Below are 15,928 nucleotides of genomic sequence, written 5' to 3'. Positions count from 1 at the left end.
AAAATGTAGACATATTAGGTATCGCCGCGTCCGTATCAACTGTCTCTATAAACATATCACATGACCTAACCCCTCAGATGAACACCGCAAAAAATTAAAAATATAAACTGTGCTAAATAAACCATTACATCACTAAAAGTACAATAGCAAGTGATTAAAAAGCCCCACCAAAATAGTAACAATCTAACATGTCCTGTAAGTGGCAACACCGGACTCTTTCGCAAAGCGTCCAGTTGCCATGGCAACCATCGGGCGCTGCCATCGCAGCACGGCAGCCCCGATGGTTGATAGAGTCTCCACTTCCTATATTAACCCCATGGATGCCGCTGCTGCGGCATCTAAGGGGTTACAGCAGTGTCAGCATAGAGCTGACACTCTTTGTTGATGGCGGCGGCTCAGGAATGGAGCCGCCGCCATCAAACACAGCAGGGGGACCGCACCGCATCGGGGCAGAGAGCAGGGGGCAGCGCTGGAAAGGGGGAAGGGGAAGGCACGGCCAGCATTGAGGGAGCACAAATGGGGGCAGGATGAATGTATGGGGCGGAGAGGGGGCGGACCGCATCAGGGGCAGGCTGCATGAATATTGATGGGAGCGGGGGGAACTGCATCAGGGGCAGGCGAGGACGGGGGGTTGGAGGCGCACAGAAATGGGGCACAGATCGGGGGGCTTCAGGACACATTACCTGATTTCAGGCTCTGATCTGCAGAGCGCAGATCAGAGCCTGGAACAGGCATTTTTTTCACTGCCGCTATCCGATTGGTTAGTCTGCAGTGATTGGTGATTGGTCGCTTGCTGGAATTACTGCACTGTATGCTGTCCGTGACAGCAGCAGGGCAGGGGCAGAAGCTTTAATCCAAGCGCTTTGCAGGCAACACAACCACTACATCGAAAACTACCCAAGGGTTTACGATGTAACCAAGAGCCGCCCTTTGGTGCTGGACTATAGTGGCTGTGTACCAAAATGTCACGAGAATGGTTTCCTCACCTGAAAGTTATCTGTGGATAGTCATGAATGCTATCCTTAACATCCGGATCCATTTGCAGAATAGGCCAATGTTTTTGTAAGATGTCTCTCATTGGACCAGCCGCCTCGTCAAAAGTAGCAATCAATCGAATTTTTTGCTCCACATCCGGTTTAGTTCTAGGAACTAGTAGTTCAGTGCGTGTAGATGACAGGGCTGTTTGATATGCCGGCCTTAGTACTGAATCTGGGTACCCTCTCGCTAAAAATCTGTTCCGGAGGATCGTAGCCTGATCAACAAACTCAGATTTTTTGGAGCAATTACATCTCAAGCGCAAATATTGCCCCCGTGGTATTACTCTGGGCATGGCGGTTTTTTTGGCAGGTGGCCTAAACACAGAGACGTGGTTGGCAGAAGCTAAGGAAGTCTTTTTGGATAAGACATACACACAAAATACATTTACTCCATAATTTAAAACAGCCTTTAAGGAGCTTAATAAGCTATATCGCGAACATATCTCAAGTTGGTGGGAGGTGCAGAGTTTGGACAATTACATAAAACATGGAATTGTCCCCAGGGGTCTGAGGATTTCTCTTGTCCCGGTATCCAGACTGAGAAGTGCTGGTTTTAATGGCAGATGGGAACAACTTGCTACTTCCAGCTCTATCAAGTTTATGGAACTCCTATTAGAGGAGGAGAAAATTAATCTTGAGAGTCTAAGTGAGAAATTGAGAACACAAATTAAGATTGTGAAATTCTTTTTGCAGAATTCTGAATTCTCGAATAAGGAGGTGGCTACTCTTCCAATGAAGAACCGAGTTGGTTGATGTAGGTTTATGGTAGATAGTAGTAGCCAATTCGTCCGTGCTATTCTTAGAGATCAAAATGTCAAGAAAGGGGAGGCTATTCCTGTTCATCTCATATGTAAAACATAGTCCAATATGATTACAATTGAGCTCGTCCACAATTGCGCTGTAGTATAACAATGGCTGGTTAAAGCCGGTATACATGTCTATTCTGCACAAGGTACGGACAAGTCCTGTGGGATCCATGCCTGGTTCATTTTAATGAATGGGAGCTTGTCCACATTGGCTGTGGACAGGCGGCTGCGCTTGTCTGTGATAACCCCCCCTGTGCTAAACACACTTTCAGACAATACACTGGCTGCAGGGCAGGCCAGCACCTCCAAGGCGTAAAGGGCAAGCTCAGGCCATGTTCCCAATTTGGAGACCCAGAAGTTGAAGGGGGCAGACCCGTCATTTAGTATGTGAAGACGTGTGCACACATACTGCTCCACCATGTTACTGAAACGCTGCCTCCTGCTAAGACATTCCATATCAGCTGGTGGTGCTGGTTTTGTGGCGTGCTGACAAAGCTTTTCCACGTTTCGGCCATGCTAACCCTGCCTTCTGAGGTGCTGGTGGTGCCCTAGCTGCATTGGCAACCAATTCCTCCTCCTCTGCCTTCGCCTTGTGCTTCCACTGTGCCCCCGCTGTCAGGTGGGAATGCCACCAGCTGCCCGTCTACCAGCGTGCGCTTGTACTCGCGCATCTTAAGACCACGCTCCAGTGAGGGAATTAAGGGCGGTACTTTGTCCTTGTAACAGAGATCCAGCAGCGTGGCCACCCAGTAATCAGCACAAGTTAGAATGTGAGCAACTCGGCGGTCGTTGCGGAGACACTGCAGCATGTAATCGTTCATGTGTGCCAGGCTTCCCAGAGGCAACAAAAAGCTGTCCTCTGTGGGAGGTGTATCGTCTGTGTCCTCTGTATCCCCCCAGCCACGCACCAGTGATGGCCATGAGCTGGTTTGGGTGCACCCTGCTGTAAACACGGTTCCTCCTCCTCCTCATCCTCCACCTCTTCATCCTCCAGAACTGTGCCCTGGCTGGACAATTGTGTACATGGCGTTTGTGGGTGCAGGAACCCACCCTCTGAGCCACTTGTGAATGACTGGCCGGAAACCCTATGAAATGATCCCTCTTCCTCCTCCTCCTGTTCCACATCCACTTCAATCATCGCCAGCAGCGTTTTTTCAGGGAGGCATAGAAGTGGCATAGTAACGCTGAGAACGGCGTTATCGGCACTGGCCATGTGGGTGGAGTACTCAAAACCGCGCAACAAGAAATACAGGTCTTGCATGGAGGCCCAGTCATTGGTGGTGAAGTGGTGCTGCTCCACAGAGCGACTCACCCGTGCGTGCTGCAGCTGAAACTCCACTATGGCCAGCATGTGTAGGGTGAGAATGTCGAAAGCACGCACAGACGGCCCACACTTTATGCAGCAGCTCTGACATATCGGGGTAATTTTTAAGGAACCTCTGCACCACCAAAGTCAGCACATGCGCCATGCAAGGGATGTACGTCAAATCAGCTAGTCCCAGAGCTACTACGAGATTTCGCCCATTATCGCACATCACCAGGCCAGGCTTGAGGCTCACTGCCACCAACCACTTGTCGGTCTGTTGTTCAAAGCCCGTCCACAACTCCTGCGCGGTGTGGGGTTTGTCCCCCTAACAGATACGTTTTAAAACTGCCTGCTGTCGTTTACCCCTGGGTGTGCTGAAGTTGGTGGTGAAGGTGTTACGCTGACCGGATGAGGAGCCGGTAGAGGATGAGGAAGCAACAGGAGGCAAACTGAAGCATCCTGTAATCCACTGTGGTGGAAGGACATGCGCCAAACTGCTATCCGCCTCAGGCCCAGCCGCCACTTCATTTCCCCAGTGTGCTGTTATGGAGATATAACTTCCCTGACTGTGCTTACTGGAGGAAGCAGGAGGAGCCAGATACCTTTCTTGGTTTTTGAGGTGTTTACTCCACTGCAGCTCGTGCTTTGCACTTAGATGCCTGGTCATGCAGGTTGTGCTCAGGTTGAGAACGTTTATGCCTCGCTTCAGGCTCTGATTGCACAGCGTGCAAACCACTCGTGTTCATCGTTAGCACATTGTCTGAAGAACTGCCACGCCAGGGAACTCCTTGGAGCTGTCTTTGGTGTGCTCAGTTCCTTGCTGCGGTGGGCAGTAGCAGGCGTACTGTCTAGGGGACGGCCGCTCCGCTTTTGCACCCTGCTCCCTCTTCTGCTGTGCTGGTGGCTCTGTGCGACCACCGCCTCTTCCTCCGAAGTATACAGGTCACTCGCATGACCTTGATTCCATGTGGGGTCAAGGACCTCATCATCCTCCACATCATCTTCCACCCAGTCTTCACCCCTGCCCTCCTTGTCGGTCTGCACACTTTCGAAAGCCACAGCAGTTGGCACCTGTGTTTCGCCATCATCCGAGACGTGCTGCGGTGGTCCTCCCATGTACTTATCTTGAAACATAAGTGGTTGGGCATCAGTGCACTCAATATCTTCCACTTCTGGGGCAGGGCTAGGTGGATGGCCCTGGGAAACCCTGCTAGCAGAGTCATCAAAAAGCAGAAGAGACTGCTGCATGACTTGGGGCTCAGACTGCTTGGCTGATTTGCAAGGGGGTGAGGTGAAAGACGTATGGACATCGGCTGCAGGTGCCAACTCTGATCTTTCAGCAGGAGACTGGGTGGGAGACAATGTAAAGGAACTGGAGGCACTGTCAGCAACCCAATCTACTATCGCCTGTACTTGTTCTGGCCTCACCATTCGTAGAGCCGCATTAGGCCCGACCAAATACCGCTGCAGGTTCTGTCGCCTAATCACACCTGAGGAAGGTGTTTCACTTGTGCGTGTAGCTGGCACAGATCGACCACTTCCTCTCCCTGCAACAGGAGCTCCACCAGCAGCACCACGACCGGGGCCACGTCCCTTATTTGACGCTCTCCTCATATTTCTCAAATTTAGGATCTTGCACAAAATGAGTGTTTTTTTAATAGCAGAATAGAACAACAGTATCTAAGGTGTGTATCTCACACTGACAGATGCAGACAAGGCCGCAATATTAAGTATTTTGCCCAAAAAGGGTGTTTTTTGAATAACAGAATATGACAGCAGTATATAACGCTTGAATTTCACACGTACAGATGCAGAAAGGGCTGTAAAATTTCGTATTTTGCCCAAAAAGGGTGTTTTTTAAAACCCAAAAAATTATGGCTGTTATTCTAGCTTAAATTGCACACTGACAAATGCTGCAAAGGCACCAGATGTAGGATATTGCCAAAAATTAGTGTTTTTTTTAAAACCCAGATTATTATTGCAGTATTTCAAGCTTGGATTTATATGTCACAAAAGCACATATGCTGTGCTGGTGCACTGAGCTTGCATAAAATGGCCGCCACCACCCACCTAACTAACAGACGGATAAAAGTTTTTTTCTGTGTCACTGGGCTCCGGGCAGGGTAAAAAGATTGTGCACTGCACCCACAAAACTAAATCTAGTAAGATCGCTGAGTTAAAGAGGACCTTTCACCGATCCTGACATTGTGAACTAAGTATCATGACATATACAGCGGCGCCCAGGGATCTCACTGCACTTACTATTATCCCTGGGCGCCGCTCCGTTCTCCCGTTATGTCCTCTGGTATGTTCGGGGACTTGGTTATAGTAGGCGGAGTCTGCCCTTGTTCGGCGGGCGTCTCCTTCTTCTAGGCTGTAGCGCTGGCCAATCGCAGCGCAGAGCTCACAGCCTGGGAGAAAAAAAACTCCCAGGCTGTGAGCTCAAAATTATTGTGTAAAAAAAACTCCCAGGCTAAATTATTGTGTAAAACTTAAATAAATAAAAAAAAGTAGACATATTAGGTATTGCCACGTGCGTAATGATCTGCTCTATAAAAAAGTCACATGACCTAATCCCTCGGTTAAACGCTGTAAAAATAAAAACGGTGCCAAAACATCAATTTTTTTGTTATCTTGCCTCACAAAAAACGTAATTTAGAGCAATAAAAAATCATATATACCCCAAAATAGTACCAATAAAACTGGCACCTTATCCCGTAGTTTCCAAAATGTGGTCACTTTTTTGAGTTTCTACTGTAGGGGTGCATCAGGGGGGCTTCAAATAGGAAATGGCATCTAAAAACCAGTTCAGCTAAATTTGCCTTCCAAAAACCATATGGCGTTCCTTTCCTTCTGCGCCCTGCTGTGTGCCCGTACAGCAGTTTACGATCACATGTGAGGTGTTTCTGTAAACCGCAGAATCAGGGTAATAAATATTGAGTTTTATTTGGCTGTTAACCCTTGCGTTGCTACTGGAAAAAATGGATTAAAATATAAAATCTGCCAAAAAAGTGAAATTCTGAAATTTCATCTCCATTTTCCATCAATTCTTGTGGAACACCTAAAGGGTTAAGAAAGTTTGTAAAATCAGTTTTGTATACCTTGTGGGGTGTAGTTTCTAAAATGGGGTCATTTTTGGGTGGTTTCTATTATGTAAGCCTCACAAAGTGACTTCAGACCTGAACTGGTCCTTAAAAAGTGTGTTTTGGAAATTTTCCGAAAAATTTCAAGATTTGCTTCCATACTTCTAAGCCTTCTAACGTTCCCAAAAAAAAAAAATGTAAATTTCAAAATGATACAAACATGAAGTAGACATATGGGGAATGTAAAGTAATTACTATTTTTGAAGGTATTACTATCTATTATAAAAGTAGAGAAATTAAAATTTTTTGGTAAATTTGGTATTTTTTTATGAATAAAAGTGTTGTTTTTTTTTAACTTATTTTTACCACTGTCATGAAGTACAATATGTGACGAGAAAACAATCTCAGAATGGCCTGTATAAGTAAAAGCGTTTTAAAGTTATCACCACATAAAGTGACACATGGTCAGATTTACAAAAAATGGCCTGGGCAGGAAGGTGAAAACAAGCCCGGGGTTGAAGGGGTTCAATTCTGCTAGATCGCGGTTCAATTGCCGATGTTTACGATCACGCAGATAAAGCTGAAATTTCTCTACAGAGGCCTGAAGTTGTTTCTCCTTATTCGAGAATTCAGAATCCTGCGAAAAGGATTTCGCAATCTCTAATTTTCTCCTCCTCTAATAGGAGTTCCATAGACTTGAGAGAGCTGGAAGTAGCAAGTTGTTCCCATCTGTCATTAAAACCAGCACTTCTCAGTCTGGATACCAGGACAAGAGAAATCCTCAGACCCCTGGGGACAATTCCATGTTTTATGTAATTGTCCAAACTCTGCACCTCCCACCAACTTGAGATATGTTCGCGGTATAGCTTATTAAGCTCCTTAAAGGCTGTTTTAAATGATGGAGTAAATTTATTTTGTGTGTATGTCTTATCCGAAAAGACTTCCTTAGCTTCTGCCAACCACGTCTCTGTGTTTAGGCCACCTGCCCAAAAACCCGCCATGCCCAGAGTAATACCACGGGGGCAATATTTGCGCTTGAGACGTAATTGCTCCAAAAAATCTGAGTTTGTTGATCAGGCTATGATCCTCCGGAACAGACTTTTAGCGAGAGGGTACCCAGATTCAGTACTAAGGCCGGCATATCAAACAGCCCTGTCATATACACGCACTGAACTACTAATTCCTAGAACTAAACCGGATGTGGAGCAAAAAATTCGGTTGATTGCTACTTTTGATGAGGCGGCTGGTCCAATGAGAGACATCTTACAAAAACATTGGCCTATTCTGCAAATGGATCCGGATGTTAAGGATAGCATTCATGACTATCCACAGATAACTTTCAGGAGATGAAACAGTTTGCGTGACATTTTGGTACACAGCCACTATAGTCCAGCACCAAAGGGTGGCTCTTGGTTACATCGTAAACCCTTGGGTAGCTTTCAATGTAGTAGTTTTGTTGCCTGCAATTAGAGATGAGCGAACTTCTGTTTTAAGTTCGGCGTCTAAAGTTCGGCTTCCGGTTAGCGGAGGATCCCGATATGGATTCCAAATTCCGTTGTGGTCCGTGGTAGCGGAATCAATAATGACCATTATTGATTCCGCTACCACGGACCACAAAGGAATTCGGAATCCATATCGGGATCCTCCGCTAACCGGAAGCCGAACTTTAGACGCCGAACTTAAAACAGAAGTTCGCTCATCTCTACCTGCAATACAATATAGACAGGCAAAACGTTTTATAGTATCAACTTGCAGCGTTCCTTCCCGATTAAAGATTTTATAAACTGCCGCACTAAGGGAGTAATTTATAAAATCATGTGTGACTGCCCAATGGAATATGTAGGCAAAACAAAGCAGGGACTATGTAGACCCATTGGGGAACATCTAGGAAACATTACTAATGGGAGGCACACGGCTGTGTCCCGCCATGTGCATGATCACCACTCTGGTAACCCCAAATGCATTAAAGCCATCGGTATTGAAGTTGTCCCACCACCGACACGTGGAGGTGACTGGGACCATACACTATTGCAACATGAGGCCCGGTGGATTCATACACTACGTACTGTGTCCCCACTAGGTTTAAATGAACAGCTGTGCTTTAGCTGTTTCATTTGAGGTTATTTCCATTTCCTCTGTTTGTCCCATACATCAGTGACCTGTTTGGTAATTATGTTTCATTACCTATTGAATAGGCATGCATTAATTACAACTACTATCCTATTTCTTTATACTTATTGTGACAATCGTGTATGTGCTTTTGTGTACGACCAGCTCTGGGTCTGGATCACCTTGACCTTTACCTTTTATATCTAAACGCCATCCAATGGCTTTTAAGTCTAGACCTGTCCCATACTGGGGACCGCATGGTTGCTCATTGCCGGTAACATGTTCCGGTTGCCTGGCAACAATTCGCAACTTGGTCGCATGTTATGTATGCTTCCTATGTCATTGGCGCATAATGTGGCAGTAATTGATGATGCGCGATGCACCCGGGCGCGTCATCAATGAACTCTATCCCAGGCAGGCGCTCTCTGTATTGAGCGCTTGCTGCGCATGCGCCGGTAGTGCCTGCAATCATTTTAGACGTCACCGCGCTGCGTCCCAGGCCTCGTTATAAGACCTGGTCTAGATCTAAATTCCGGGCGGGCAGCAGACAGGTCATCTTACTGCCTCGACAGATGCACCGGCCCACCAGACTGGAGGTCTATTCTTATAATAAGGTTCCCCCATATGACGGCAAGTGCCCCATACGGCACGGCACTTGTATAGGCCCAGCATCTAGGAGTGGAGCCTACATTTTGGGCTACCACTTCTGTGACGATCCCTACTCAATAGGTCACGTCACTGGGGTGAATTATACTAGTGAGCTCATCAAGTTACCACAGAAATTCCCACCCAAATATTCTAGATGACGGAATTATGCTAACTTACTCCCCTAGATTCTAACACCCCAATATTTTCTATCACAATAGCTGCCACCACCTATACTATAAGGCAATAGGGGCCTATACTCAGATATTCTCTCAACCCAAATTTAACACAGTAACACAGGTTATCTATATGGGACATATAATCCTCTGAAACACTACTGGTAACGTTATTCCCTCCGAAAGAGCAAGTTCTATAAGACCACAAGGAAGAGACTTTAAATTTAATACACAATAGTGCAGTGCAATACAAAAAGAAAGTGTCAGATAAAAGATAAAAATATATATACAATAACAACGCAGTGAACAGATAAAATAAACGGGATAAAATACAGAATATTGGCTTACTGAGATGCAGCAGTTATATTCCGGCGGTGGGGACAGCTGAAGATATCGGCAGTCACTCCAAACGATGTGGATCCCCAAAATGGCTGACAATTACCTGTTCCCAAACACCCATTTTAATCCTCCCTCGGCCGAGAGGTGGGCTGTGAGGGAACCTCCCTCCTTTCGGTCCGGCCTTCTGGGACTTCTGATATTATTCAGGTTTCTGCCCCACCTTCCCAGAAGACTGACTGAGGTGGCAATATGAATCACGGCGATTCCTCTCTGTATGACAGGGACTGCAGGTACAGGTATGATCCCATAATCTGAGTTGCTTCGTCCCGGTCATACAGACACCAAATATGATTGAGTTATGAGTTCCAGAAGGCCAGATCCTGAATACCGAGAAATGCCTCCTGTCCAGTATGGCGTGCATAGACTCTGCCCGAAGCCCATGTCAGGCTGAACACAATTATTAGGGTTCTGAGGCTGTGGGTGCCATGAGGTCAGAGTTATGGCTTCTGATATTATTTCATTCATCTACTGAATGGGTTAGACCACCCACTGGTCTAGCAGCCAACATGTCTAGGGTGGCTGTGCATTTTAAGTATCCCCCTCCCAGGTCTTCATTAGGATGTCCAAATGGTTTTCAATTATCAGGCCTGTGCTAAATGGGGGCTTCTTTTGAGAATGTGGAGTGTCTCACCTAGTCTTCAGACAGGCTGGAATCTAGAGACGCCATTTGCATTTGCTTAATAGATCAATTAGCCACTGCTATACAATTAGCTATTGATAATGTAAGTTTAGGAGAATATGAGATCTATCTATCTGTCTATCTATCTGTCTATTCACCTCAGATTTCATTACAACTTCTATTGAAATAGCCTGAAGTACCTTTCTGGCATCTGTCTACATTATGTATTAGTATCTATCTGTACATACATTATGTTGTTAGACCACATTTAACTCATGCCCTTCTGGATATGGTCTTTGTTCCTTTCCAGTCTCTGTTATGTTTCCCCTGATGAGAGTAAAATTGAAAGTAGAGACTAGCTGCACTAGGGCACTTTAGGGCCAAATAGCTTGAGGGCAAGGGTCCGGACGATGCTAGGACGATAGGTCCAGCATAGCACCCGTACCTTAGTGCTGTCTAGGGATCTAGAGCCCCTCTCTGTACCTGTCCGTTACTTGCCTTGATTTTTCAGGATCATACATCCGTTGTGATTCCACAAAGTCCATATGAACCTTACGATCTGGTAGTACTACCGGTTACTTTTTTGGTGCCGCCGTGCACTATTATGTTTGAGTCTTATTGAGTACTCTGAATATATTATTTTCTCTTGTTGATCTGTTATATTTTGAGGGACTTTTATTATTCTGACTGATTAAAAGTAACGTTTTATTAGGGATCACCGTTTATTCTTCCTTGTTTCTGTAAAGTGAAGTCATCATGAAACCATGGGGGAGGAGGACTGAGCTGTATGAGGCTGAACGCAGAGCCATTGTCCCTGCGGAGGGAACATGACAGTGGTGATATCATGGCCTTGTTTTCTTCTTATCTCCCAGGTGTATTCAATCCTTTCCTTACAGCTGCTGGTTACTGTGGCCATTGTGGCTCTTTTTACCTTCAGGTGAGTGTTACATGGCAGTTCAGTTCTAAGGGTCCATTCACACTACTGTACTTTTAGTCCGCATCCACATCTTTTTTGTGGTGATGCAGAAGGGACATACTGTACGTACGGATGCGGACAGCACATGGGATTGGATGCAGACCCATTCATTTCAGTGGAGCCGCAAAGATGCGGCCAGCACACCGTTCGTTACGCAGTCCCGCAAAAATGATAGAACAATAGGCATTTCTGACACAGGGCGGACTGTGCTAAACTGTAAAATGCAGGAGACACCCACGGCCAGTATCCGTGTTTTGAGCACCACAAAACGTATGCAGTTGTGTGAATGGACCCTTAGGTTGTGCAGCTGCCAGCTTTGTAATATCAGATTATATAGCACTGCATATCTGCTAAAAGAAAATAAGACAAATAATTAGTAAGAACTGTACTTTTAAGCTATGGTTTCACATAAAGTTCTAGTAATAAGAGAGTACTTATGTACAACTCCTGTGTTGTGCACAGCGATAATAGAGGAGCCATTTTATGGGGTCATACTGTACCTCCATATACCTTTGAGTTCACATGGAGGCATACAGAAGTGCGGGATTCAACTGTAAAGAAAAACATTATGGCAATCTCCATTGAATACCATATTACGGAGGTAGTTAATGTAATATGGCACCTGACAGAGACTACACAGCAGCACAGGGGCAGCTTACAGAGGTGTATAGGAGATCAGACACAGAGGTACAGATTTAGGCATGGAAACGTAGGATATGGAAATTAACATGTTATTTGTTGGTGAAAAATACACTGCTCAAAAAAATAAAGGGAACACAAAAATAACACATCCTAGATCTGAATTAATTAAATATTCTTCTGAAATACTTTGTTGAATGTGCTGACAACAAAATCACACAAAAATAAAAAAATGGAAATCAAATTTTTCAACCCATGGAGGTCTGGATTTGGAGTCACACTCAAAATTAAAGTGGAAAAACACACTACAGGCTGATCCAACTTTGATGTAATGTCCTTAAAACAAGTCAAAATGAGGGTCAGTAGTGTGTTTGGCCTCCACGTGCCTGTATGACCTCCCTACAACGCCTGTGCATGCTCCTGATGAGGTGGCGGACGGTCTCCTGAGGGATCTCCTCCCAGACCTGGACTAAAGCATCTGCCAACTCCTGGACAGTCTGTGGTGCAACGTGACGTTGGTGGATAAAGCGAGACATGATGTCCCAGATGTGCTCAATTGGATTCAGGTCTGGGGAACGGGCGGGCCAGTCCATAGCATCAATGCCTTCGTCTTGCAGGAACTGCTGACACACTCCAGCCACATGAGGTCTAGCATTGTCTTGCATTAGGAGGAACCCAGGGCCAACCGCACCAGCATATGGTCTCACAAGGGGTCTGAGGATCTCATCTCGGTACCTAATGGCAGTCAGGCTACCTCTGCCGAGCACATGGAGGGCTGTGCGGCCCTCCAAAGAAATGCCACCCCAAACCATTACTGACCCAATGCCAAACTAGTCATGCTGGAGGATGTTGCAGGCAGCAGAACGTTCTCCACTGCGTCTCCAGACTCTGTCACGTCTGTCACATGTGCTCAGTGTGAACCTGCTTTCATCTGTGAAGAGCACAGGGCGCCAGTGGCGAATTTGCCAATCTTGGTGTTCTCTGGCAAATGCCAAACGTCCTGCACGGTGTTGGGCTGTAAGCACAACCCCCACCTCTGGACGTCGGGCCCTCATATCACCCTCATGGAGTCTGTTTCTGACTGTTTGAGCAGACACATGCACATTTGTGGCCTGCTGGAGGTCATTTTGCAGGGCTCTGGCAGTGCTCCTCCTGTTCCTCCTTGCACAAAGGCGGAGGTAGCAGTCCTGCTGCTGGGTTGTTGCCCTCCTACGGCCTCCTCCACGTCTCCTGATGTACTGGCCTGTCTCCTGGTAGCGCCTCCATGCTCTGGACACTACGCTGACAGACAAAGCAAACCTTCTTGCCACAGCTCGCATTGATGTGACATCCTGGATAAGCTGCACTACCTGAGCCACTTGTGTGGGTTGTAGACTCCGTCTCATGCTACCACTAGAGTGAAAGCACCTCCAGCATTCAAAAGTGACCAAAACATCAGCCAGGAAGCATAGGAGAGTGGTCTGTGGTCACCACCTGCAGAACCACTCCTTTATTGGGAGTGTCTTGCTAATTGCCTATAATTTCCACCTGTTGTCTATCCCATTTGCACAACAGCATGTGAAATTGATTGTCACTCAGTGTTGCTTCCTAAGTGGACCGTTTGATTTCACAGAAGTGTGATTGACTTGGAGTTACATTGTGTTGTTTAAGTGTTCCCTTTATTTTTTTGAGCAGTGTAAAAGTAACCCTAGGGTAGTTTCACACAGTTTTATTTTTGTGTTTTCGCTGACTTTTGAATTTTTTTTTCTCACTTTTGACACACATTTTTGGTGCTATTTTCAATGACTATGGGAATTATAAAAAAAACAGTACATACATGTTTTTACACTTGTGGTGCATTTCTTGGGTCAATGACATTTTTTTCAGCACACTTTGGCTAGGGCTTTTTCCCATTTTTTACATACTTTTTCCCTATAAAGATAGGTATAGGAAGATGCCTCAAAAAATCATGAAACACCACCAATAAATACCATAAAAAACACGCGTAAGGCCCCTTTCACATGGGCGAGTATTCCGCGCGGGTGCAATGCGTGAGTTATTAACGCATTGCACCCGCACTGAATCCTGACCCATTCATTTCTATGGGGCTGTGCACACGAGCGGTGATTTTCACGCATCACTTATGCGTTGCGTGAAAATCGCAGCATGCTCCTCTTTGTGCGTTTTTCACGTAACGCAGGCCCCATAGAAATTAATGGAGTTGCGTGAAAATCGCAAGCATCCGTAAGCAAGTGCGGATGCGGTGCGATTTTCACACACGGTTTCTAGGTGACGATCGGGATGGGATCATTATTATTTCCCCTTATAACATGGTTATAAGGGAAAATAATAGCATTCTGAATACAGAATGCATAGTACAATAGGGCTGGAGGGGTTAAAAAAAATAAAAAATAATTTAACTCACCTTAATCCACTTGTTCGCGCAGCCGGCATCTCTTCTGTCTTCATCTGTGAGCAATAGGACCTTTGATGGCATCACTACGCTCATCACATGATCCATCACCATGGTGATGGATCATGTGATGGACCATGTGATGAACGCAGTGACGTCATCAAAGGTCCTATTGCTCACAGAGGAAGACAGAAGAGATGCCGGCTGCGCGAACAAGTGGATTAAGGTGAGTTAAATTATTATTATATATTTTTTTAACCCCTCCAGCCCTATTTTACTATGCATTCTGTATTCAGAATGCTATTATTTTCCCTTATAACCATGTTATAAGGGGAAATAATACAATCTACACTACAACTAACCCAAACCTGAACTTCTGTGAAGAAGTTCAGGTCTGGGTACCACAGTCGGTTTTTTATCACGTGCGTGCAAAACACATTGCACCCGCGCGATAAAAACTGAACATCAGAACGCAATCGCAGTCAAAACTGACTGCAATTGCGTACCTACTCGCACGGGTTTGCCGCAATGCACCGGGACGCATCCGGACCTAATCCGGACACGCCCGTCTGCAAGGGGCCTAACAGAAAAAGGCAAGTGACGTATAAATGCACACATTAAAGTCAATGGACAGAATACGTCTGCAATTCACTGACTTGTAAAAGAGGCCTAACAGTGATTTACAAATGCTTGTTTATTCAGTGATCATATATTTCCGCCGGCGCCCAAAATCATTCTTTCTGAGCAGCAGATCACCCTATGTAAACAGCAATCTGCAGTTTACTAAGGGCTCTTTCACACCTGCGTTATTGTCTTCCGGCATAGAGTTCCGTCGTCGGGGCTCTATGCCGGAAGAATCCTGATCAGGATTATCCTAATGCATTCTGAATGGAGAGAAATCCGTTCAGGATGCATCAGGATGTCTTCAGTTCCGGAACGGAACGTTTTTTGGCCGGAGAAAATACCGCAGCATGCTGCGCTTTTTGCTCCGGCCAAAAATCCGTAACACTTGCCGCAAGGCCGGATCCGGAATAAATGCCCATTGAAAGGCATTGATCCGGATCCGGCCTTAAGCTAAACGTCGTTTCGGCGCATTGCCGGAGCCGACATTTAGCTTTTTCAGAGTGGTTACCATGGCTGCCGGGACGCTAAAGTCCTGGCAGCCATGGTAAAGTGTAGTGGGGAGCGGGGAGCAGTGTACTTACCATCCGTGCGGCTCCCGGGGCGCTCCAGAGTGACGTCAGGGCGCCCCAAGCGCATGGATCATGTGATCGCATTGGACACGTCATCCATGCGCATGGGGCGCTCTGACGTCACTCTGGAGCGCCCCGGGAGCCGCACGGACTGTAAGTATACCGCTCCCCCGCTCCCCGCTCCTACTATGGCAACCAGGACTTTAATAGCGTCCTGGGTGCCATAGTAACACTGAACGCATTTGGAAGACGGTTCCGTCTTCAAATGCTTTCAGTACACTTGCGTTTTTCCGGATCCGGCGTGTAATTCCGGCAAGTGGAGTACACGCCGGATCCGGACAACGCAAGTGTGAAAGAGGCCTAAAGCCTGTATTCAGGGGCAGATTGGGAACTTAAAGTGGCCCTGGAAAAAAAAAACTAAAAGTGGCCCCATGTTTCAGGTGGGTTCAAATTGACAAAAGATGGGCCGAAACAAGTAGGCGGGGACAACTGAAGTAGGCGGGGTCTGCAGTACTGTAGTGCGGCACAGAATACCGCCTCAGTAGAAC

The 15,928-nt window shown here is 46.3% G+C and overlaps 1 protein-coding gene across 1 annotated transcript in view; it reads left to right on the top strand.

Annotated features, from left to right (window-relative positions):
* Positions 1-15,928, top strand: part of FAIM2 (Fas apoptotic inhibitory molecule 2) — a 71,324-nt gene that overhangs the window by 26,548 nt on the left and 28,848 nt on the right. Inside the window, exon 4 of the mRNA XM_040422423.1 lies at positions 11,053-11,117. Within this exon, the coding sequence (XP_040278357.1) occupies positions 11,053-11,117 (65 nt within the window). The remainder of the gene's footprint in view (positions 1-11,052; positions 11,118-15,928) is intronic.

This window comes from Bufo bufo, chromosome 3 (assembly GCF_905171765.1).
Source record: "Bufo bufo chromosome 3, aBufBuf1.1, whole genome shotgun sequence".
NCBI lineage: Eukaryota > Metazoa > Chordata > Amphibia > Anura > Bufonidae > Bufo > Bufo bufo.
Note: the sequence above shows the minus strand (reverse complement) of the source record. Positions and strands in the feature narration are given on the sequence as shown.